At 46.0% G+C, this 23,566-nt stretch overlaps 2 protein-coding genes across 2 annotated transcripts in view; both read left to right on the top strand.

Moving 5' to 3' along the window:
* LOC124775313 (frizzled-4) overlaps positions 1-17,844 on the top strand; it is a 473,590-nt gene extending 455,746 nt beyond the window's left edge. Inside the window, exon 4 of the mRNA XM_047250148.1 lies at positions 17,585-17,844. Coding sequence (XP_047106104.1) covers positions 17,585-17,844 — 260 coding nt within the window. The remainder of the gene's footprint in view (positions 1-17,584) is intronic.
* Positions 17,845-17,971: 127 nt separating this feature from the next.
* LOC124775314 (probable transcription factor GLK2) lies at positions 17,972-22,087 on the top strand. The gene is made up of 2 exons (XM_047250149.1): positions 17,972-17,989; positions 21,536-22,087. The coding sequence occupies exons 1-2, from the start codon at positions 17,972-17,974 to the stop codon at positions 22,085-22,087; spliced, it is 570 nt and encodes a 189-aa protein (XP_047106105.1).
* Positions 22,088-23,566: the final 1,479 nt, after the last annotated feature.

A 23,566-nucleotide genomic window follows, 5' to 3' on the forward strand; every position in this document is an offset into this window, starting at 1 on the left:
AACAGTATTTGTACAGGAGTAAGTGGAGAAGGAGATGACACATAGATGTCGAAATACGTCTGAATAAATAGAAAAAAGAAATTCGTTGTGTTTGGAGATTCACTAACACGGATAAAACGTCAACAGGAGCCACAATCCCGGCAGGATTGTTATTAATTCGATCAGTTCCTTTTTGCTTCGTGTCAGACCCATTACCGAGCCACAAGACGTCGTGGTACGACACAGGACTCGCATTAGCGAGGGCGGTGGTTCGTATCCCGGTCCGGTCATCCAAATTTAAGTTTTCCGCGATTTCTCTAAATCACTAAACGCAAATTTTAGGATAAAAAGGAAGAGTCGGATGGGGTTGTTAACTGGGAAACGGCAAAGAGAGGTTCAGCCGCCTAATCAGAAAGGGTCTCCCTCCTCTGGTCTCTTTTCTCTCCGTGTATGAGTTGTGTCTTTAGTGTTGGTTACTGACATGGATGTGTGTGTGCGTGTAATGTGGTATCATGCTCTCTCTCTTTCTCTTTCCCTTTCCCTTTCTCTCTCTCTCTCTCTCGATTTCCGACTTACGTAACTTTCATTAAACACCGTAGCGCTGAGATTTACTAATACATTAGAAATTTTATGTTAAGAAATAGTGTATTCGACTCACATACACAGTTCCATGTGCGAGATCTGGTCTGTTTTAGTATGCAGATGACAGACTGAAAAGAAAACAACAAATAAATAAATCCAGGGAAGAAAGGTCAGTATTGGTCGTAATATCAACGGTCATTTCTACTGCAGATCTGGCTTTCAGCTGGCAATGCAGCTATTATCAGTCCGTTGTAGTCAGTTATGCATTCTCAACGTAATTGTAACAACACGTGTTCCAACATAACTTAGGCACGTACAAGATTAAGTGGTGCGTAGCTTTTCTCATTATGGAATCTATGGCTAATATGGAAAGGAACGCTGGTAAAATGCGTCCTTGTCTGACAACTGTCAGAATGCCAAGAGAAGGGGTGTTCCCGTTTTCTGTTCTTGTACAGCAAGTCGAGTGTAAACACAGGTTTGTGAAAACATCTATGAGCTGGTTAGGAATTCCCTATGGGCTTACAATACTCCGCTCGGAGGACATTGTCAATTTTTTTTAAAGTAATCAACCAAGTTAAGGTGCAGTGGACAGTTGGGTTCTATGCATAATCGTATTACGTGTCGCAGAACAAATATTTGTTCAGGGCAGGATCTGCCTTTTATAAAGCCAGCCTTTTCTTCTCAGTCGACAGTCCGCTCCATCTTCTATCATTTTTAGAATAACAAGGAATATCTTGTTACGGAGAGTCAAAATTATTTATTGTCTTTTATTATTAACTTTGCCTCCAAGAACCGGCTGTATTTACTGACTTGCGATGGATTTTGAAGCACGAAAGGCTTCACCTTCAGGCACACTGCGCAATGAACGATGTATTACACACTGCTCAAAAGAATTAGGGGAACTTGAACTTGGACGTCTGTCATATTCCACTGAGCAATAACTGAGGTCTTAGTATGTTAGCAAATTATACCTTTACCTTTCGCAAATTAATTATACAACAAAACATCATTAAATAGTTTATCATTTACATAACAAAAGGTGAAATGTCGACAGGTGTCTAAAATAAAGTGGAAACAATCTTTTGTCTCGTCATCTTGGGTGCTTCGAGTGCCCCGTGAGCGTTTATCACCACCTGACAGCCATGTCACGGGCACCCTACAGGTCTACGGAAACCTTGTTCAGTGCGCCGGTGAAGTTTCGAAACGTTCTGGCAGATGGCAGAGTCGTAGAACAGAGTCCAAATGACGTCTACATACGACTCATCTTACAAGCAGCGTGCTGTTATTGAATTCTTGTGTGCAGAAAAAGAAACGTGGTGAACATCCATAAACGTTTGTGTGCAGTGTACGGCGATGCTGCAGTTGATAGGAGTACAGTTGGGCGATGGGTAAAGAAAGTTACAGCCTCAGGAAATGCAGAAACAGAGCTCCATAATCAGCCACGCACGGGACGTTCTGTCACAGCCACTGCTACAGACATCGTGCAGATGCCATTATTCGTGCCGACCGGCGCATCACAACTCGAAAATTGGCTCACAGTTGTCGGTCAGCATTGGAAGTGCGTCCGCAATGAACGAGACTCTCGGATATACAAAGAGACGCTCACGATGGTTTCCACGAATGCTCACAGCGAACCAGAAGATTCTGCATTTTGAGACCGACGGAGAGGCCTTTCTGTCACGGATCGTTACGGGGGACGAAAGCTGGGTGCACCACTTTGTGCCAGAAACAAAAAAAAGGCAGTCCACGGAATGGCGTCATCCTCATTCACCACAAAAGAAGAAATCCAAGATAACACCCTCTGCCGGAAAAGTCGTGGGGACTGTCTTCTGGGATTGTGATGACGTCATTCTCGTGGTTGTGTTGCCAAGAGGATCAACCATCAATGCAGAGGCATACGTGAAGACTCTGAATAAACTCAAGACCCGTTTTCGACGTGTTCGATCGGACAAGAATACAGCAGAAATGTTGCTCCAACACGATAATGTACGCCCACACACAAGTCTGAGAACCCGGGAACACATCGCCAAATTGGGTTGCACATCATTGCCTCATCCACCCTACAGTCCAGGCCTGGTACCCTCGGATTTCCATCTCTTTGCGCCGCTTAAGGATTCTCTACGGTGAACACATTTCGAAGATGACGAGAGTGTCAGTCATGCAGGGCAAACTTGGCTATGCCTACAGGACAAGAGCTTTTACCAGCAGGGAATACATGCTCTTCCACGACGTTGGCGTACGGCCATAGAACGTGATGGAGACTACGTAGAAAAATAGGACATGGGCAAGACATGTTGATGTACACTCCTGGAAATGGAAAAAAGAACACATTGACACCGGTGTGTCAGACCCACCATACTTGCTCCGGACACTGCGAGAGGGCTGTACAAGCAATGATCACACGCACGGCACAGCGGACACACCAGGAACCGCGGTGTTGGCCGTCGAATGGCGCTAGCAGCGCAGCATTTGTGCACCGCCGCCGTCAGTGTCAGCCAGTTTGCCGTGGCATACGGAGCTCCATCGCAGTCTTTAACACTGGTAGCATGCCGCGACAGCGTGGACGTGAACCGTATGTGCAGTTGACGGACTTTGAGCGAGGGCGTATAGTGGGCATGCGGGAGGCCGGGTGGACGTACCGCCGAATTGCTCAACACGTGGGGCGTGAGGTCTCCACAGTACATCGATGTTGTCGCCAGTGGTCGGCGGAAGGTGCACGTGCCCGTCGACCTGGGACCGGACCGCAGCGACGCACGGATGCACGCCAAGACCGTAGGATCCTACGCAGTGCCGTAGGGGACCGCACCGCCACTTCCCAGCAAATTAGGGACACTGTTGCTCCTGGGGTATCGGCGAGGACCATTCGCAACCGTCTCCATGAAGCTGGGCTACGGTCCCGCACACCGTTAGGCCGTCTTCCGCTCACGCCCCAACATCGTGCAGCCCGCCTCCAGTGGTGTCGCGACAGGCGTGAATGGAGGGACGAATGGAGACGTGTCGTCTTCAGCGATGAGAGTCGCTTCTGCCTTGGTGCCAATGATGGTCGTATGCGTGTTTGGCGCCGTGCAGGTGAGCGCCACAATCAGGACTGCATACGACCGAGGCACACAGGGCCAACACCCGGCGTCATGGTGTGGGGAGCGATCTCCTACACTGGCCGTACACCACTGGTGATCGTCGAGGGGACACTGAATAGTGCACGGTACATCCAAACCGTCATCGAACCCATCGTTCTACCATTCCTAGACCGGCAAGGGAACTTGCTGTTCCAACAGGACAATGCACGTCCGCATGTATCCCGTGCCACCCAACGTGCTCTAGAAGGTGTAAGTCAACTACCCTGGCCAGCAAGATCTCCGGATCTGTCCCCCATTGAGCATGTTTGGGACTGGATGAAGCGTCGTCTCACGCGGTCTGCACGTCCAGCACGAACGCTGGTCCAACTGAGGCGCCAGGTGGAAATGGCATGGCAAGCCGTTCCACAGGACTACATCCAGCATCTCTACGATCGTCTCCATGGGAGAATAGCAGCCTGCATTGCTGCGAAAGGTGGATATACGCTGTACTAGTGCCGACATTGTGCATGCTCTGCTGCCTGTGTCTATGTGCCTGTGGTTCTGTCAGTGTGATCATGTGATGTATCTGACCCCAGAAATGTGTCAATAAAGTTTCCCCTTCCTGGGACAATGAATTCACGGTGTTCTTATTTCAATTTCCAGGAGTGTATATTGTCACCAGATTCTGACTCTTAACAATACATATGTTCTGAGAAAAAAAATGTGGGGCATTACTTATTGAACGACCCTGTAGTTGTTGCATACATTGAAAGGGAAGATCTCAGGTTATTTGGCGTAAGACCACTGGTACCCCCTGTATTAATTTTAACGTAGCGAACGCTGATACACCTGTTCCCGTCATTCTTTTGATCTGTCTACATTCGCAAGTGTGTCGTGCCCTCATAAGATGGTAGCATCTCGTGTCGTTACACCACAACCGGCCAAGGCTGGGGTACAGTAATGCATCGATTAACATGCCAGCTGCTTCAGGTTCAAGCCATTTGTTTTTGAAATCGATCGCAAATCAGCAAATACGTGGTTCAAATGGCTCTGAGCACTATGGGACTTAACATCTGAGGTCATCAGTCCCCTAGAACTTAGAACTACTTAAACCTAACTAACCTAAGGACATCACACACATCCATGCCCGAGGCAGGATTCAAACCTGCGACCGTAGCAGTCGCGCGGTTCCGGACTGAGGCGTCTAGAACCGCTCGGCCACCGCGGCCGGCAGCAAAAACAAGGGATTGGAGATGAAAATAATAATAATAATAAAAGAGAACGGTTTTTATTCTCCATAATAAGATATTTTCGATCTGTCAATAAGATTCAAAACAGCTCAGACTGCGCTGCAGAGCGAAAAGTTCACAGAGGCGGGGAAGCCTCAACGGCGAAGAGTGGTACGTGTGTCGCGTCGGTGTCCGGCAGCAGAGAGAGGCACGCTACCTGTTTGCCGTCCACTCCTCTTGTCTGCCGAGCAAGCACACACACTGCTGCATGTGTTTGAGCTGTATATTTTCGTGCTTCGACAGCGGACTAATTGATTCATGAATACATTAATATTAATCCTGGCGCGGACCGCGAGAGGCTTTCGGTGTAGCGCCGGGTACAGTTGCGGCCGCTCAAAATGGAGGCGTCCGGCCGCGCGCTCTGCCGCCACAGTTGCAGCGGAAACGTATGTCCCAGTGGCGACATCCACGGCGATTCCTTTTTCTCTTCTCGTTCCGGGTGCTGCTCCAGCCGCGAGTGACTTTCTAGCACGGAGGCAGGTAACCGCCGCGAAGGCTCGCCCCAGACCTGTACGGAGAGCGGCTCTCGCGGCTGTCTCGACATTTAAAAGCAAACACTTGTTGGCCTGCCACAGCACCACCCCTTAATGCATAAGCAATTAGCAGACTTGCCTCAGCTGTATACACACACATACGACACTGATAATGTGTACAGAAATACTCTCGCCACCGTGTGAGCCGTCTCTGGTGCTAGGGCCATATTTAGTAACTTCCATTTTATCCGTAGTGGCTAGCGTTGGAGAATGATATTCGTAAAATATAAGCGATATAACCACTACGTTTTTTTAAAAAAAAACAGCTACAAAGCACGATACATTATGAGCTATGAAGTCCCAACTTTAGACTGTTAGTCATTATTTGCTCATCGCAAAAGCTTCAGATAGAAACTAATGAGAAGAAGTTACACCTGTCAGAACAACTTGAAGTACTTTTGCAAACAGATTTTTTTCCAACGAATTATAAATAATGGAACTGATTTCAGGAGACATAGTTTTTGCACTTGTGTAACACAACTGTCGTATCTTGACCACAAGTGTTTTTTGTTGAATCACTTCTCCCTACTCCTTTCGACACTGGCCATCTTCAAAGGACTGCTAGTTGTATAACCCTTTTCAAGATGGTCTGTGATCGAATCGTGTAGGGAGAAGTGATTCAATAAAAAAACACTTGTGGTCAAGACATGACATTTGTGTTACGTAAGTGTAACAGTGAGTGCTGCATCTTATGTCGCTTTTCTCAAATATCTTCCCACAATTTCTTCAGTAATTTTGCAGATAATTATTTACAGCCCTCAAGTCTGCTCTGCAATGCATAAGAGAGCTGTAATATTAACTATAGCGTCGCCTTAGAATAGAAAAAATGAAACATCTTTATTTTTAGTAATATTTTTACTTGTTTGTATTTTTGTAACATACATGAATTTTCAAATTGATAACATGTGAAAAAAATCAGTGTAACACACAAAATTTGTGTGTTCAAAAAGTGAAGTCTGTACAACTAATAACAGAAGCAGTAAGTTGTTTTTGTACAAACGTTCATTTTAGTGACAATTATTTCACCATCAGAACTGAACTGTATTTTTGAAATATGGTCAGTGAGCACTGCAAAATACAAATAGTGACTAAATAATGTAATAAGCACTTAAACATTAGCGTTTGCAGTCCAAAATGTATTGTAGCTTCTAATAAAAACATCTGTTTGTTACGGAATGCGGTTGCTTTTTCTATATAATAGTCATTTAAAATTAATACCTAAATGTTCTGGGAGGAGTTTCGAGTGCCGTAGTACCGAGAGACCAAATACATCTATTTTGTTAACAAACATAGTGAGTTAGAATCATTGTAAAGACAGTCAGAATGTCAAATCTTAATGAGATGTGCTATTCATTAACACGGTGCTTCAAATCGATAAAACTAATAGCATTCGTAAGCTAACCTCAGTTGCCCATGAGGTGTCGACAGCACATCCCTGCCAGCGCTCCTCCTTTATATCGATGTTCCTGACCAAGCTTTCGTCCCCCCCCCCCCCCTTTTTTTCCGTCCCTCCTTCTCGCACCAGCAAAATAGGTGGTATCTTTTCATCATTGTCAAATGAAACAGAACTTTGCCTGCTGGCCAAGCAAACTTACATGGCGAAACTTGCTCCATGTCAAACAGGCTGTACAATAGTTTACACCTCTAGATGCTAATGCAGACTGTGTGTCTCCCATTACATAATTAAATATTAAACAAAAAGTGACTTTCTGCATGTTGCCTACTAACCCAGCCCTCTTACCTTATGAATCTCAATGAAAAAACTCAGCAGGGTGCAGAGAATCTCGACCTGGGTTAAAATACACACGTGACACTTAACATGCAACTAACGTAATAATGTAAGAAAATACACTGAAGACTCAAAGAAACCGGTACACCTGCTTAGTATCGTGTAGGGCCCCAGCGAGCACGCAGAAGCGCCGCAAAAGGACGTGACATGGACTCGCATGGACTCAGCTAATGTCTGAAGTAGTGCTGGAGGGAACTGACACCATGATGCCTACGGAGCTGTCCATAAATCCGTAAGAGTACGAGGGGGTGGAGTTCTCTTCTGAACAGCACGTTGCAAGACATCCCAGATATGTTCAATAATGTTCATATCTAGAGAGTTTGGTGGCCAGCAGAAGTGTTTAAACTGAGAAGAGTGTTCCTAGAGCCACTCTGTAGCAATTCTGGACATGTGGGGTGTCGCATTGTCCAGGTGGAATAGCCATAGTCCGTCGGAATGCACAATGGACTTGAATGGATGCAGGTGATCAGAAAGGATGCTTACGTACGTGTCACCTGTCAAAGTCGTGTCTAGACGTATCAGGGGTCACATATCACTCCAACTGCACACGCCCCACAACATTACAGAGCCTCTACCAGCTTGAAGAGTTCCCTGCTGACATGCAGGGTCCATGAATTCATGAGGTTATTTCCAAACCCGTACACGTCCATCCGCTCGAGATAATTTGAAACGAGACTCGTCCGACATGTTTCCAGTCATCAGCAGTCAAATGTCGGTGTTGGCGGGCCCAGGAGAGGTGTAAAGCTTTGTGTCGTGCTATCATCAAGGGGACACGAGTGGGCATTCGCCTTCGAAACCGCATATCGATGATGTTTTGTTGAGTGATTCGCGCGCTGACACGTGTTGGTGGCCCAGCATTGAAATCTGCAGCAATTTGGTGGTGGGTTACACATCTGTCACGTTGAACGATTCTCTTCAGTCGTCGTTGGTCTCGTTCTTGCAGGATCTTTATCCGGCCGCGGCGATGTCGAAGATTTGATATTTTACCGGATTCTGATATTCACGGTACACTCGTGAAAGGATCGTACGGGAAAATCACCGCTTAATCGCTACCTCGGAGATGCCTTGTCCCATCGCTCGTGCGCCGACTATAACACCACGCTCAAACTCACTTAACTCTTGATAACCTGCCATTGTAGCAGCAGTAATCGATCTAATAATTGCGTCAGACACTTGTTGTTTTATATAGACGTTACCGACTGTAGCACCGTATTCTGCCTGTTTATATATCTCTGTTGGAATACGCATGCCTATATCAGTTTCTTTGGCGCTTCAATTAATAAACATGTTAAATTATGAAATACCGAAATGGTTAAGTACATTAAAGAAAATTAACGACTTAAAGAACAGTTGTAATTATGTTCTTCAAAACATTGGTGAGAATATCTTGAGCATTTGGTTTAGGAATATTACTCAAACTGGTTCAAATGGCTCTGAGCACTATGGGACTTAATGTCTGTGGTCATCAGTCCCCTAGAACTTAGAGCTACTTAAACGTAACTAACCTAAGGACATCACACACATCCATGCCCGAGGCAGGATTCGAACCTGCGACCGTAGCGGTCACGCGGTTCCAGACTGAAGCGCCTAGAACCGCACGGCCACACGGCCGGCCTAGGGATACAGGGTGATTCAAAAAGAATACCACAACTTTAGGCATTTAAAACTCTGCAACGACAAAAGGCAGAGCTAAGCACTATCTGTCGGCGAATTAAGGGAGCTATAAAGTTTCATTTAGTTGTACATTTGTTCACTTGAGGCGCTGTTGACTAGGCGTCAGCGTCAGTTGATGCTAAGATGGCGACCGCTCAACAGAAAGCTTTTTGTGTTATTGAGTACGGCAGAAGTGAATCGACGACAGTTGTTCAGCGTGCATTTCGAACGAAGTATGGTGTTAAACCTCCTGATAGGTGGTGTATTAAACGTTGGTATAAACAGTTTACAGAGAATGGGATGGGTGTTTGTGCAAAGGGAAAAGTTCTGGACGGCCGAGAACGAGTGATGAAAATGTAGCACGCATCCAGCAAGCATTTGTTCGCAGCCCAGGAAAATCGACTCGCAGAGCTAGCAGAGAGCTGCAAATTCCACAATCAACTGTATGGAGAGTCCTACGAAAAAGGTTAGTTATGAAACCTGAACGTCAACTACCCGAGGCGATGGATCGGTCGCCAGGCAGCCCGTGACATCACTGGCCTCCAAGAAGCCCTGATCTTACCCCCTGCGATTTTTTCTTATGGGGGTATGTTAAGGATATGGTGTTTCGGCCACCTCTCCCAGCCACCATTGATGATTTGAAACGAGAAATAACAGCAGCTATCCAAACTGTTACGCCTGATATGCTACAGAGAGTGTGGAACGAGTTGGAGTATCGGGTTGATATTGCTCGAGTGTCTGGAGGGGGCCATATTGAACATCTCTGAACTTGTTTTTGAGTGAAAAAAAAACCTTTTTAAATACTCTTTGTAATGATGTATAACAGAAGGTTACATTATGTTTCTTTCATTAAATACACATTTTTAAAGTTGTGGTATTCTTTTTGAATCACCCTGTATTACTCCTTTGCGATTTGTGGCACAACAACTTCGATGCACCACGCCTGCTAGTCCACTACCTGCACTCAACTGACAGATCGCGTGCGCGTCTGTTGTTTACCGTTGTTAGGTCAAGCTGACGTCGCTTACGCGGTAGGAATAGGATCAGCTGGGCGTGTTTTGGTAGGACGGCGTACCTCCAGGTAGGGAGTGGTAGAGGGCGTGGTTTTGCCCTGGGCGTCGGCGCGCGTGTGGTCTGGTGCGAGGTGGCGAGTGGAGCTGGACTCGAGCGCGCTCTCCGCGTTCTTAGAATAACGGCGGGCGCCGACACAAAGGCCGCCGCGCGACACAACAGTTTATTTTGAACCCGAGTAGGCCCTGTAAACTACACGGGCCGGCGTTCCAGCGCGCCCCTCTGCCGTCCTCTCCCGTTACTTAATAGCCGCGGCAGGGACACTGACTTCCCCGGCGTCGTCCCCTGTGCGACTGCAAGCAGCGCCGAATGCGGTTCGTTTCAAGAGGCCAACGACATTTCTCGGTACGGCACAGGGCTGGCGATGTTACACACTATGTGATCAAAAGTATTAAGACACCTGGCTAACAATGACTTACAGTTCGTGGCGCCCTCCACATGTAATGCTGGAATTCAATATGGTGTTGACCCACCCTTAGCCTTGATGACAGCTTCCACTCTCGGAGGCGTACGTTCAATCAGGTGATGGAACGTTTCGTGGGGAATGACAGCCCATTCTTCACGGAGTGCTGCACTGTCGAGAGGTATCGATGTCGGTCGGTGAGGCCTGGTACGAAGTGGCGATCCAAAACATCCCAACAGTGTTCCTTAGGAATCAAGTGAGTACTCTGGTCATGCCAGTCCATTGCAGGGATGTTATTGTCGTGTAACCACTCCGTAACAGGCCGTGCATTATGAACAGGTGCTCGATCATGTTTAAAGATGCAATCGCCATCCCCGAATCGCTCATCAACAGTGGGAAGCAAGAAGGTGCTTAAAACATCGATGTAGGCCTGTGCTGTGATAGTGCCACGCAAAACAACAACGGATGCAACCCTCCTTCATAAAAAACACGACCACACCATAACACCACCACCTCCGAATTTTACTGTTCGCACTATACACGCTGGCAGATGACGTTCATCGGGCATTCGCCATACCTACACCCTGCCATCGGATCGCCACATTGTATACCGTCATTCGTCACTCCACGCAACGTTTTTCCACTATTCAATCGTCCAATGTTTACGCTCCTTACATTAAGCGACGTGTCGTCTGGCATTTACGAGCGTGATGTGTGGCTTATGAACAGTTTTCTCACCTCCCGCCTAACTGTCATAGTACTTGTAGTATATCCTGATGCTGTTTGAAATTCCTGTGTGATGGTCTGGATAGATGTCTGTCTATTACACATTACGAACCTCTTCATCTGTTGGCAGTCTCTGTCAGTCAACAGACAAGGTCGGCCTGTACGCTTTTGTTCTGTACGTGTCCCTTTATTTTCCCACTCCGCTATCACATCGGAAACAGCGGACCTAGGGATGCTTAGGAGTGCCTAAATCTCGCGTACAGACGTATGACACAAGTGACACCCAATCACCTGACCACATTCGAAGTCCGTCACTTCTTCTGTGAAGAGCTTCTGTGAAGTTAGGAAGGTAGGAGACGAGGTACTGGCGGTATTGAAGCTGTGAGGACGGGGCGTGAGTCGTGCTTGGGTAGCTCAGTTGGTAGAGCACTTGCCCGCGAAAGGCAAAGGTCCCGAGTTCGAGTCTCGGTCCGGTACACAGTTTTAATCCGCCAGGAAGTTTCACATCAGCACGCACTCCGCTGCAGAGTGAAAATCTCTTTCATATAATTGATTCATCTAGCTGGGCAGTGGATCAACCTTCTTTAGTGCGGATGCACAAGTACGTCCGACCTCCTGCTGGAATTTCAGATTCTAGGCGCTACAGTCTGGAACCGCGTGACCGCGACGGTGACAGGTTCGAATCCTGCCTCGGGCATGGATGTGTGTGATGTCCTTAGGTTGGTTAGGTTTAAGTAGTTCTAAGTTCTAGGGGACTGATGACCTTAGATGTTAAGTCCCATAGTGCTCAGAGCCATTTGAACCATTTGGAATCTCAGAGTAGCGAGTGTGGAGTCAATGGACAGGGACTGCGGACAGTTGGTGCTCGGTGGGAATGTGGATAGGCTGTGAGGCGTGCCGAGATGGTCGCGCAGTTGCGCCAAACGCTGTATCGCGGATGGTGCAGTGGTTAAAGCACCTGCCTACTAAGCAGGAGATCTCGGGTTCGAATCCTGGTGAGGTACGCATTTCCACTCGTTGCCCTGACTTTGCATAATGTCCCGATGCAGCTGACATCAGTAATCCCTTCATTTTCCTTTCCTTTCTCCCCCCTTCAATTTACTTTTTTTTTTTTTTTTTTTTTTTTAAATGCTTGGTTGCTTATAGACGGTCGCTGGTTTTCTCTGAATTTGTTTATTAACTCTCATGACGCATTGTATTTCTGCATTAAGATACCTTGCTAATTTGCACTGTAACAGATTTGTATTTCCTTTGGTCATATCTTGACAATTTTACAAACTCTTAAAGAAATAGTAAAGATTTATTATGCTGACCTTACTGTAACACATAACGTGAATTTCTGTTAGAAAGATTTGTATTAGAAGTTATATTGAAACGCACTTCCTCCAATTGTCTCTTAAGAATTTGAATATAATTCTTGCATTGATCACGAATCTGTGTGTGGCGCTATTTTTAATGTGTCAACGGGGTGGCTGTCTCACCCAAAGTTTTTCGTAAGTGGTCAGTCAGTGACATTTCCCCATGCTGCTCTTTTAGCTCTTTTGTGTTTTGTTTTCCCTCTGTTTTAATTTCTTGATTAGCTCTCTTGCCTCTTCATTGGTTTTAGTGCATGTGAGAGTGCCTGTGCGATAGAGTCATTGTGTGGTCCTTTCGTGTGCATGCGCGTACGACAGTTCTCGTTCTTATCCACATTCGTTTGTTTTAATCGATGTCGGGGCGCTGATAACCTCGCCGTTGAGCGCCCATACGGCCGGCCGCGGTGGCCCAGCGGTTCTAGGCGCTCAGTCCGGAACCGCGCGACTGCTACGGTCGCAGGTTCGAATCCTGCCTCGGGCATGGATGCGTGTGATGTCCTTAGGTTAGTTAGGTTTAAGTAGTTCTAAGTTCTGGGGGACTGATGACCACAGATGTTAAGTCCCATAGTGCTCAGAGCCATTTGAACCATTTGAGCGCCCATAAGATCTGAAACCACACACAGACGCTTTGTAACCGTGCATCGACACAGGAACGACAGCTAGCGCAACCGAGCCAACCTCCCAGCTCATCCGCTTGCGCTGTTCATATTGTGTATGGAACTCCAAGAGTACCTGTTTGTTTCTATGTTTTGGTAGTGACAGTCGTTGACGTCTACTCAGTCTCTTGTATCTGTATCAGAAAGTGTTTCGTTCATGAATACTGTTCGTTTAGATCTGACTTTTGTAAGACATTTGCGTTTCTGTAAAAAATTGTAACATAACAACTGTTGCTTCGTCAGTTTGTAAGAGGTCATCAGGTGATGGGTCAAACTCTAAACGTTCCAGAAATTCAGAGAAAATCAGCGACTGTTTTTAAGCGACCATGCAGCTTTTTTAAATTCGTTCCTTCCAATAATGTCTTCTGCCTCACCATTTAGAACCGTACTGTCCAACTAATTAACACATTAAAGAAACCTCCGACTAACCTTTGAGTATAAATTAACAGACCAACGCCATCTATGAAATACATAACATAAAGCCCACTAACGACTGAATATGGGGCCCTTGTATTCATCAAACAACTTGACAGCAAATATGTAAATTTGGCAGGAAGAGAACCCCCTACCAACAAAGTAGTTGCTGTTACGAGGTGCCTTGCTTGCACACAGCACGTACAGAATCGTCACAGGGCCAGATAGGGTTCATTGAATGACGTTTTACAGTACAGTACGTAAGTGAAGTTGAGGATTGTGCGTGAGAATATAGGTCAGTGTTCACTGATGTTTCTTCAATCTCTGATGTAGTTAGAGATCCAGTGAACGATGACCAACCACACTTGTATAACGCCCGGTTCGGCTTTTCTTGGCGGTGACGAGATGGGTCCTGAGACACTCGCTGAGAAACTGTCCTGAGGTACTACTTTCAGGTACACACTTGAGGTACTAACTAACTAATTACTGAGTGCAACTGTGTGTCTGCTTATATCCGTATATGGCGGATGGATATCCACCTGGGAACTATTTGTGTGGCGTAGCGCGGATGCGTAGCGTAATCCGTGTCGTGTATACATTGACTTGGTCGTTCATCTTTACTGAGTTGCGCCTGAGTCAAAGGCAAGTCGGTGCTCTTTTATGTAGGCTGTGTCCCATACCTTTTGGGGAAACAGGGAGGGGGAGTGGTTCCTCCATACCAGAAAGTCTTAATCTCACTTACCCTCTCTTTTGCCAAAATCCGCTGAATTGTCTCTCCATTAAAAGCCCATCACTCCCTCCCTCCCTCTAAATCCTCACCCTCGCCACCCCACTTTTGCAGTAAAGTATTAATTTCCATCATTTTTCCCACAGTGAACACTGAAGTTCCTAACCTTCCTGTAAAGTGATAGCAACTATCCAATGGTTACCAAAACTGGCCCTATGCCGCACTTGTATCATTATCCTCCTCCCCCAACTTTAGCTACATACTCCCCATGTCATATCGCAATAACACCTGACAACGAAGGCCGTCCAAGATCTACGCATTCTTCCAGCTTTAACAGAATAATTCCTTTCGTCTCCATGCCTAGTTTCATTCTTGTCACTCTTCTCCCTTCCATTTCAAGAGTTTGATTCCTGGTCGCCACCCACATCATTTGCATCTCGAATCCTTTCCAAAACACTCTCTCACAAAAACCCTGACCACCTACTGCTCACTTCTTTCTCAAAATCAGAACAATCCTTTTATCGCTTATTCCTAATCACTGAAAGCCCCAAAATCTTGCAGCACCATTATCGCCGATGATTTTCAACACCATTGGAAGATATCAATTGTTATTTATAAGAGTAAAAAATCCAAGGAAATTACCGATATTTTAACTTATAGACTTTATTCTGTTGCAATATTATACAAAAATTAATAATATTCAGACATTAAGAAATGGGCATCTGAATTCAAATGCCGCTATATTTTTCTCTGAAATCATCTACAGTGTCCGCCCCGATAGCTAAATGGTCGGCATGACGGACTGCCGTCCTAAGGGGCCCGGTTTCGATTCCCGGCTGGGTCGGGGATTTTCTCCGCTCAGGGACTGGCTGTTGTGTTGTCTTCATCATCATTTCATCCCCATCCGGCGCGCAGGTCGCCCAGTGTGACGTCGAATGTAATAAGACCTGCACCAAGGCGGCCGGACCTGTCCCATAAGGGGCCTCCCGGCCAATGACGCCAAACGCTCATCTCCATCTACAATCTAAACGAAGTACGTTCAAAAACTTCGATCACACATGGAAATGTCGAGAAAATGCACAGTACTGCTGTGGACGAAAGGCGATTTAAGGTGTATGAAACATTTGCCGCGGTAAGTGTACCAGGAGACAGTACTATTACTTTTGCATAAAGGATTACCTGTGAGAAACTGTGTGATGGATGGACGCTGCTTTTTTCAGTGATGACCGATAGCAAATGGAAAAATGCATTTCTCGGCAAATTATGGATTATTTTAAAAAGAACCAGCTGATTTTTTTTCTGAACTAGTTACCTTGTGTAAGATGTTTCCCAGGAACTAACGACAAAAATTGATAATACTTTAGGTCATTAACTTTAATTAAGAGAGGTTATAGTTTTTAAAACTAAAAACCGTACCGGGAAGTAGATAGGATTGAAACCAGATCGGCCACAGGCAGTCCTGCACACTACTGAGCTACTTCACTTGTCTGCTTCCGTGCTCCTTATGACCTGTATATGAGGTGTGTATGAGCTATGTTTATAACTTTAGAGCCCATTTTTCGGGATTTTCTGGTTAGTGCCCTTTAAGACTTGAGGTATACTACTAACCTGCGAAGCCTCATCCCGAACCGAATTTCCCAGACCGGAAGTTCCCCTCGTAAGTCGGAGTGGCGACTATGTAGAGAAGTAGCTGGATGGTGTTGAACCTCCGCCCTTGTCTGTTGCGCGATGGCGTTATCCACGGTTGCATATCCAGAGGTTTACTGCTTTAGGCTGTTGTTCGATGTTGTGCCGCTAGTATACAGAAATACTAACGTTTCCACACACATTTACTTCGTAAACGGAAACGAAATCACTCTTTCATCACGTTTCCTGACGTGGTCAACATAGAAATAATGAGATGGTTCAAATGGCTCTAAGCGCTATGGGACTTAACATCTGAGGTCATCAGTGCCATAGAACTTAGAACTACTTAAACTTAACTAACCTAAGAGCATCACACACATCCATGCCCGGGACAGGATTCAAACCTGCAACCGTAGCAGCAGCGCGGTTCCGGTCTGAAGCACCTAGAACCGCTCGGCCAAATATGAGAGAAAGTGTCTACGGTCAGTGACTGCAGGCAGTTGTATGGTTTCCACTGGAGCTCAGGATTGACTAACATATCTGTCTGAAGCGGTTCTGTTTATCTATGTACACACGCAAATAAATACATACTCTGTAAACCACTGCGAAGTGTATGAGAGGGGGTACGACTTGTTAGGTTACTAGTCTCCTACCCTTTCCAATGGAGCGCTGTGCAATGAGTGTGTGTGATGAGGAAATTCAAACATAAATTAATGGAGTGCAATTTTCAGAACCATCCCGCGGTAAAAACTGGTTATTTTAGTTTGGAATCACTATTTTTCACATCCGCCCTCAGTAACAATGATTTTACGGTATCGTCCATTTCATGCCGCTTCTCAATATTACTCCCAAATACTAAGTGCCCTCGTCATGTCCACTAGTAATCTTGTAACTATATATTATCGGGTTCTGTTTCGCCTTTATAGGCTCTTATCCACATCTGGAGAGAGCTGTCATTTATTAGACCAAGGGCAAATTTTGTCCAAGTTTATGTGCATTTCCTTACGATCGTCGATCCATGGTACGTTGCTGTGGGCAACAGCATTGTCAGAGAACAACCTCCTAGTGCTGTTGATCCTATCCGACACTTGTCTTTGTAATCACGCCTACTGTGTCGTTTTCTTGAAGAGTGCACACTATGACACTGGCTGACTGTAACATGTTGTTATTGTTCTTGTTGTTGCACCCCGTGCTCGATGGGCAACCACAGCACACAGTCGCTGCTGTCTGCAGAGTTTTCGGGTTGTTCTTGCAGGGTCGTGCTGCGAAGGCTCACTGCTGACTGTAGCATGTTGTTGTTGCTGTTATTTGTAGGCTCGTGCTGCGAAGGCTCACTGCTGGCTGTAGCGTGTTGTTGTTGCTGTTATTTGTAGGCTCGCGCTACGTGGGCTCACTGCTGGCTGTAGCGTGTTGTTGTTGCTGTTATTTGTAGGCTCATGCTACGTGGGCTCACTGCTGACTGTAGCGTGTTATTGTTGCTGTTATTTCTAGGCTCGTGCTACATGGGCTGACTGCTGACTGTAGCGTGTTGTTGTTGCTGTTATTTCTAGGTTAGTGCTACGTGGGCTCACTGCTGACTGTAGCGTGTTGTTGTTGCTGTTATTAGGAGGCTCGTGCTACGTGGGCTCACTGCTGATTGTAGCGTGTTGTTGTTGCTGTTGTTAGCAGGATCGTGCTAACTGGGCTCACTGCTGACTAGCGCGTTGTTGTTGCCGTTGTTTACAGGGTCGTGCTACGTGGGCAACCACAGCGCGCGCTCGCTGCTGGTGTTCGTGGTGGTGCCGCAGCTGGCGTGGCTGTGCGCCGGCGGCGCCCTGCTCGCCGCTGGCTGGCTGGGCTGCCGCAGGCGCCGGGGCGCCGCCGCCAGGATGCGAACCCTGAGCCCGGACGCCAAGCTCAACCAGGTGAGCGCCGCCCCAGCCGCCACCTACCCTCTACACAATATTCGAGAACTGCTGTCTTCTGAGTTCTTACAAGAGCAATAAATCGTTATACTGTTATTACTAATCACAGTTTGGACCTACTGGAGCTTGCAATACACAATATGAGGCCTTTTCAGATTTTTTTTTTAAAATATTTCCTTGGTGCCCACATCGCTCTTGTTCACTCAGAATGGGCTCTTTTCTGCTCGTCAGACCAGGCTTCTCCTTGGATTTTTTCTGCCATACCGACGTCCACCCGTGAATCTTATGCGTAAATACACTGAAGAGCCAAAGAAAATGGTACACCTGCCTGATATTGGTTACGGCCCCCGCGAGCACGTGGAAGTGCCACAACACGACGTGGCATGGACTCGACTAATATCTGAAATAGTGCTGGAGGGAACAGGCACCATGAAGCCTGCAGGGCTGTCCATAAATCCGTAAGAGTACGAGGGGGTGGAGATCTTTTCTGAACAGCACTTTGTAAGGCATTCCCCTCGCACTCTTACGGATTTATGGACAGCCTTGCAGGATTCATGGAGTTAGTTCCCTCCAGCGCTTGAGACATTAGTAGAGTCCATGCCACGTCGTATTGCGGCACTTCTGTGTGCTTGCGATGCCTCCACACGATATTAGGCAGGTTGTAAGAGGTCCATGAGTAAGGAATTTATTGCTACCGCACTCGAGCAGATGTAATTTCGATGGATTGTTCACGCGCTGCATGCGACATACAAGCTATAAGAGAATCTCAAACCAGAGAGCAGTGTTGGCTGCAGCAGGAGCTGTGTCTGTAGGAGTAAGTAGTAGCTAGCAGTCTGGTGTATGGAATTCGCGAGGCCGGTCGTGGGGAGCGATGGCGGTGTCTGAGCGATGTAGTATCAGGTAAAAATAGCCGCGCGCTTATATAGTTTATTACAACAAAATTTGTACTATTGTTATATCAAGTCCCATGTAAATGTTTTAAAAATCTTTTAATATTTATCTTTTCTATAAAATTAACTTTTTTGACAATCATTAATTTGAATTTAAATAATTTACTAATTTCTGCATCCATGGTCATCCCGATTATCGTAAAGAAAAATCAGTTGTTTCTTTTTATACATGACAGATCTAGCGGCCAGCATTTCACACGGCTGTGCCAGAAAAATTTCTTAAAGGATCAGATATATACACGTTATCCGGCGACTTCACTGAGGTAAGATTTTTCAATTAATTCAGAATGAATTTTCAGGGCCATGACACAGCACTGCTGACGTCCAAAATTTACCTATTTAAATTCACAGTCAATTATTGAAAGGTTATAAGTGAGCCTCAGTTTTATTGAGGGATTAGTCACATTTTATTTTTGGCAGGTTACGTAATTTATCTGTTGGTAGGTTATACTAAATGTGAATGCAATATCATATTTTTTTCTGTTGGGAGGTTACACTGAATGTGAATCCTACACATATTTTTACTGTTGGGAGGTTACAAGGCGTACCAGTTTCTTTGGCTCTTCAGTGTATTTATTATAAAATGCATATTGTATATTCAACCGGGAAACTTCGTTAGTAATGTTGAGAGGCACCCACATGCCTTGCTCATACTGTGGCATCAAGCAGTCAGGGCTGCAAGATGAGTGGTCTGCCAAGCGAGTGGACTCATTCTTATTTATCGAGTAACATGAACTGTAGTACTCACAATTAAGTTACAGGTTATTCTCCTGTTTGAATATTACGCAACGGAAACGGAAACGCACATCTGACATTCAGTAATTTACACAACTCTGACTGTTCACTACGCACTGGCAATACCACATTTTCTTTCTTATTTAACGGCTTTGATCAACACGTGGCAATCGCACTGAATATGAATGGCGCACACATTATAAATTCTGGATATCATGACAACATACTATTCGAAGGAAAAGGCCACCAATCTTGTTCTTTTCACTATCTTTTTTATTCCGATAAATTCTATAACCTAAACACACAAATTCTGTAACCTACAACAATAACACATGAGAAATTCCGCCCAGTGGGCATGGCTTTACATTGATGATTCTCTATCTTATGGTCTCGTAATTATCTAATACTACAGTGCACTTTCTGGATAGGATGGTGTATCTTTTGCTATATCTCACACTTCGACTCTCACAACCATCATCACGAAACTTTCCTCCAGACCGAGCGGTAGAAAAAGGAACATGCATAACCCACTGCCTCTGAAACTATCTTGTTACTCTCCCATGTCACCCACACATACTTAAATTTCATGAAATACATCACACTGGCAACATACAATACAAAGAAATAGTCACAACGTTATAATCACATCACTTTCAGCTTTCCCACTTCAGTTGGTATTTATCCCAGTTTCACACGACACTGCCCCACTTCGTAACTTTTCTTTCCTACTATGAACTCTGGAAGATATATGCACGTCTTCCTGTGCAATGCAAGCCAAGTGGCGTTGCTGGATAGACGGCTGACTCACCTTGCTTCATTCTCAGAGCATTATAGTTTGAATCAAGCGTCACACGGCAGCATAACACGCAAAGTAATATTAAGAACATATTCATCACACACGCGAGTCCTCAACTGATACCATGGACGAGTACTTCTCTCTATCCTTTGTCACATACACAGATTGAGACTCACACAGTACTCACCACGTGGAAGTACTCGTCTCTAATTTAAGGTCCTGCACACGCCATTTCTTAAATATTTCCAACTTATAGTACACACGCTAGTAATTCAGCTTAACTTAAGCACTCGGAAGTATTTCAGTTTAGTACTAGCACTCACAGGTATTTAAACTTATTGCTACACGTGGTTTCAATGTGACTGTCGGTCACTTCCGAAGATTACTACGATCCCCTTAATATTACCTGCCTGTCATTTAATTGTCCCCCCAAAAGTTCCTGAAATAGAGAAATAATTGAAATTTCCTGGCAGATTAAAACTGTGTGCCCGACCGAGACTCAAATTCGGGTCCTTTGCCTTTCGCGCCCGTGAGTCGTGCTTCGGTAGCTCAGATGGTAGAGCACTTGCCCGCGAAAGGCAAAGGTCCCGAGTTCGAGTCTCGGTCGGGCACACAGTTTTAATCTGGCAGGAAGTTTCATATCAGCGCACACTCCGCTGCAGAGTGAAAATCTCATTTTGGGGAGAGAAATAATTATTCCAAACTACTCTTTAAGTATTTCACATGCTTACCATTCTCTCCACTCTTTTGTCTTTACGGAGCACACCTAAGACAGGTCTTACCAACACAAGATCCAGCGCCAGAGTACTGAAACATGGCCATTCTTCAGGTCATCTCGCAGCTCCGCCGAGGTGGGGGAGCACCATGCTACCGTATTGGTCAGCCACATTTCAGGCGCTCAAGGCTCAGGTAAATTTCATCTCTCTGGTTCCACTGAAGGTGACCAAAGGACCGTCTCAAAGATGATCAATATTGCACATTCACTATCTGCAGTTAGCAGACGACCATACATCCATTCATTTCGCAGATCTCACCAAATTGGATGTAGGGATTTATTTTGTGGAAGTGCACATGTGATCAATTAAATAAATAAATTGTCATTCTTTCCCACACTGGTATCCGGCTTCGCTGTATTAATTGAAATTGAGTTATTATTACAAAAAATATGTTGTTCTGACAAGAATAACGAAGAATGTTGTACGTATTTTCAATGTCGGGCGGTACTGTACCCTTTCAATGTATGTGGCTGAAGTGACAGCTTACGTGCAGGGTTTTTCGTGTCTGTGCGCAGGGTGAGCTGTGCCGCCTGGGGGCGCTGGCCGGGGCGTGCGCGGTGCCCGCGGCGCTGAGCCTGGTGGCGCTGCTGGTGGAGTACGGGGCGCGCCGCCCCCACGAGGCGGGGGCGACGCCGCTGTGGGCGCCGCTGCTGCGGCTGGCGGCGGGGCAGGCGGGCGCCGTGGCCGTGGCCGGCTGGGTGTGGCTGTGCTCGCCGCCGCCCTGCCGCTCGCTGCGCGCCTGGCGCCGCCTCCAGCCGTGCAAGCAGCCGCCGCCCGCCTCCGCCGCCCCCGCGCCGCCGCCGCACCCGCCGCCGCTCTATTACCAGCCAGCGGCGCTGGCCCGGCCGCCCTACCAGCACGCCGCGCCCTCCACCACCGCGCAGCTGGTGCACCTGCAGCACAGCGCCGCCCACGCCGCCCAGCCGCTGCTGCCCGCCACCCTGGGCCAGCACCAGCCGCTGCTGCTGCCCGCTGGCCCCGCCGCCCACGTCCACGGCGGCCACAAGCCGGCGCGCAAGCACCGCTCTTCCAAACACACCAAGCACGGCAGTGAGACCACTGTCTGACCGCACCGCTGCCTCCACTGGCCGAACAGCTTCACTGTTTGCGATACAAGTAGTGGTGTAGGACACTAGAGACGAGAAACCGACTGTATTGTCAGACTCCTCGCCAGAGCTGAGCAACAACTCTTCCACTGTGCTGTGACGTCTGCACTCCCTGGCAGATTGAAGCTGCGTACTAGACCGGATTTTGCCTTCTACGGTCTGTGCTCTTGCTGCGCATGACACACAACTCGCCCTTACGAGCTCCACTCTGCCGGTACCTCTCAACTCAGCTTCCCAAATTCACCGAATCTCTCCACCGTACCGTGCGGCACTGATACCTCGGGAGCTTTCCCAGTTTGAGCATCACCTTTAATTTGTCAGTAAGTTTCATCTGGTATTATGATTTATTGCATGATGCTATAGCTTAGCCACTGCCAACAGTTTCTTGAAGATTGAGACAGCTGCTTTCTGTATATTTTCTTTTTATCTCTCTGTTCTTCTCCCACTGCATAACCACAAATAAAACTGAAGACTTCGCCCAGTTGCTACAGTTTGCATTTGAATAATGCGTTAACACAGTAGCAACCATTCTCAAATGCCTCTGTTTTTAATATAACATTTCTCTGAGAAGTGGTATTTACACTGTGAAGCAAACTTCCAACAACCCAACCTAATTCAGAACAGAGACAGCACAGATAACTGAAAAAAACACATGTTTTCAGGAGAAACTGGTATTTATCCCATTTCAAAAACATGCTACGCATGACATTTCAAAGCCCACTGGCTTCCTTACATGTTACTCGCCTGAAAATTTACGAAATTTCACTTATAACACTTCATTTTATACCACTTATTTTCAGTTCAGTTTCAGCATATGAAATGCCCATTTTTCTGGTCTTGTTTTTCGTTCTTTCTTCTTGTCGACGATTCTTATTGTTTAGAGAATCTAAACACTGATATAGCAGGCAAATTTTATCTTTCATTCCATCACAGAGCTATAAATTTCAGTTCCTCTGTGTATATGACAAAAATCAGTCCCATTCATATAGTGAATTCTAAAAAAAAAAAAATATATTATTTCTGATAACAGAAGACTTCAGGTTAATTTTTTATTTTATTAAAAATAATCAGACTATGCACACACTATCCTCTTACTATATACTCTGCACCAGAATAGTTGGTAGCTTGGTGTATTAATACAGACAGTTATGTGCACCTATGAATTTACAAAGCATTTTCAGTATAAATAAGATAAAAAATTACTCATGCCCTCAGGTGTTTCAGTGAATGCAAGTGTTCTGCATGAAAGCAACTCTGTTTCCTTCGTTGACAACACCAATTAGCAGCAGCATAACTACTGGCCTCCAGAGCCACTCTCTGCCCACTTCTCAGCCTCTTTCTGATGATGGCAAGAAGTATGTACATTCCACTGTTAATAGCATCAATTCTGATGACACATTCTATGTTTATATTTCTTCTCATACTTTTTCAAAACCTATA

This window comes from Schistocerca piceifrons, chromosome 2, assembly GCF_021461385.2.
Source record: "Schistocerca piceifrons isolate TAMUIC-IGC-003096 chromosome 2, iqSchPice1.1, whole genome shotgun sequence".
Classification (NCBI taxonomy): domain Eukaryota; kingdom Metazoa; phylum Arthropoda; class Insecta; order Orthoptera; family Acrididae; genus Schistocerca; species Schistocerca piceifrons.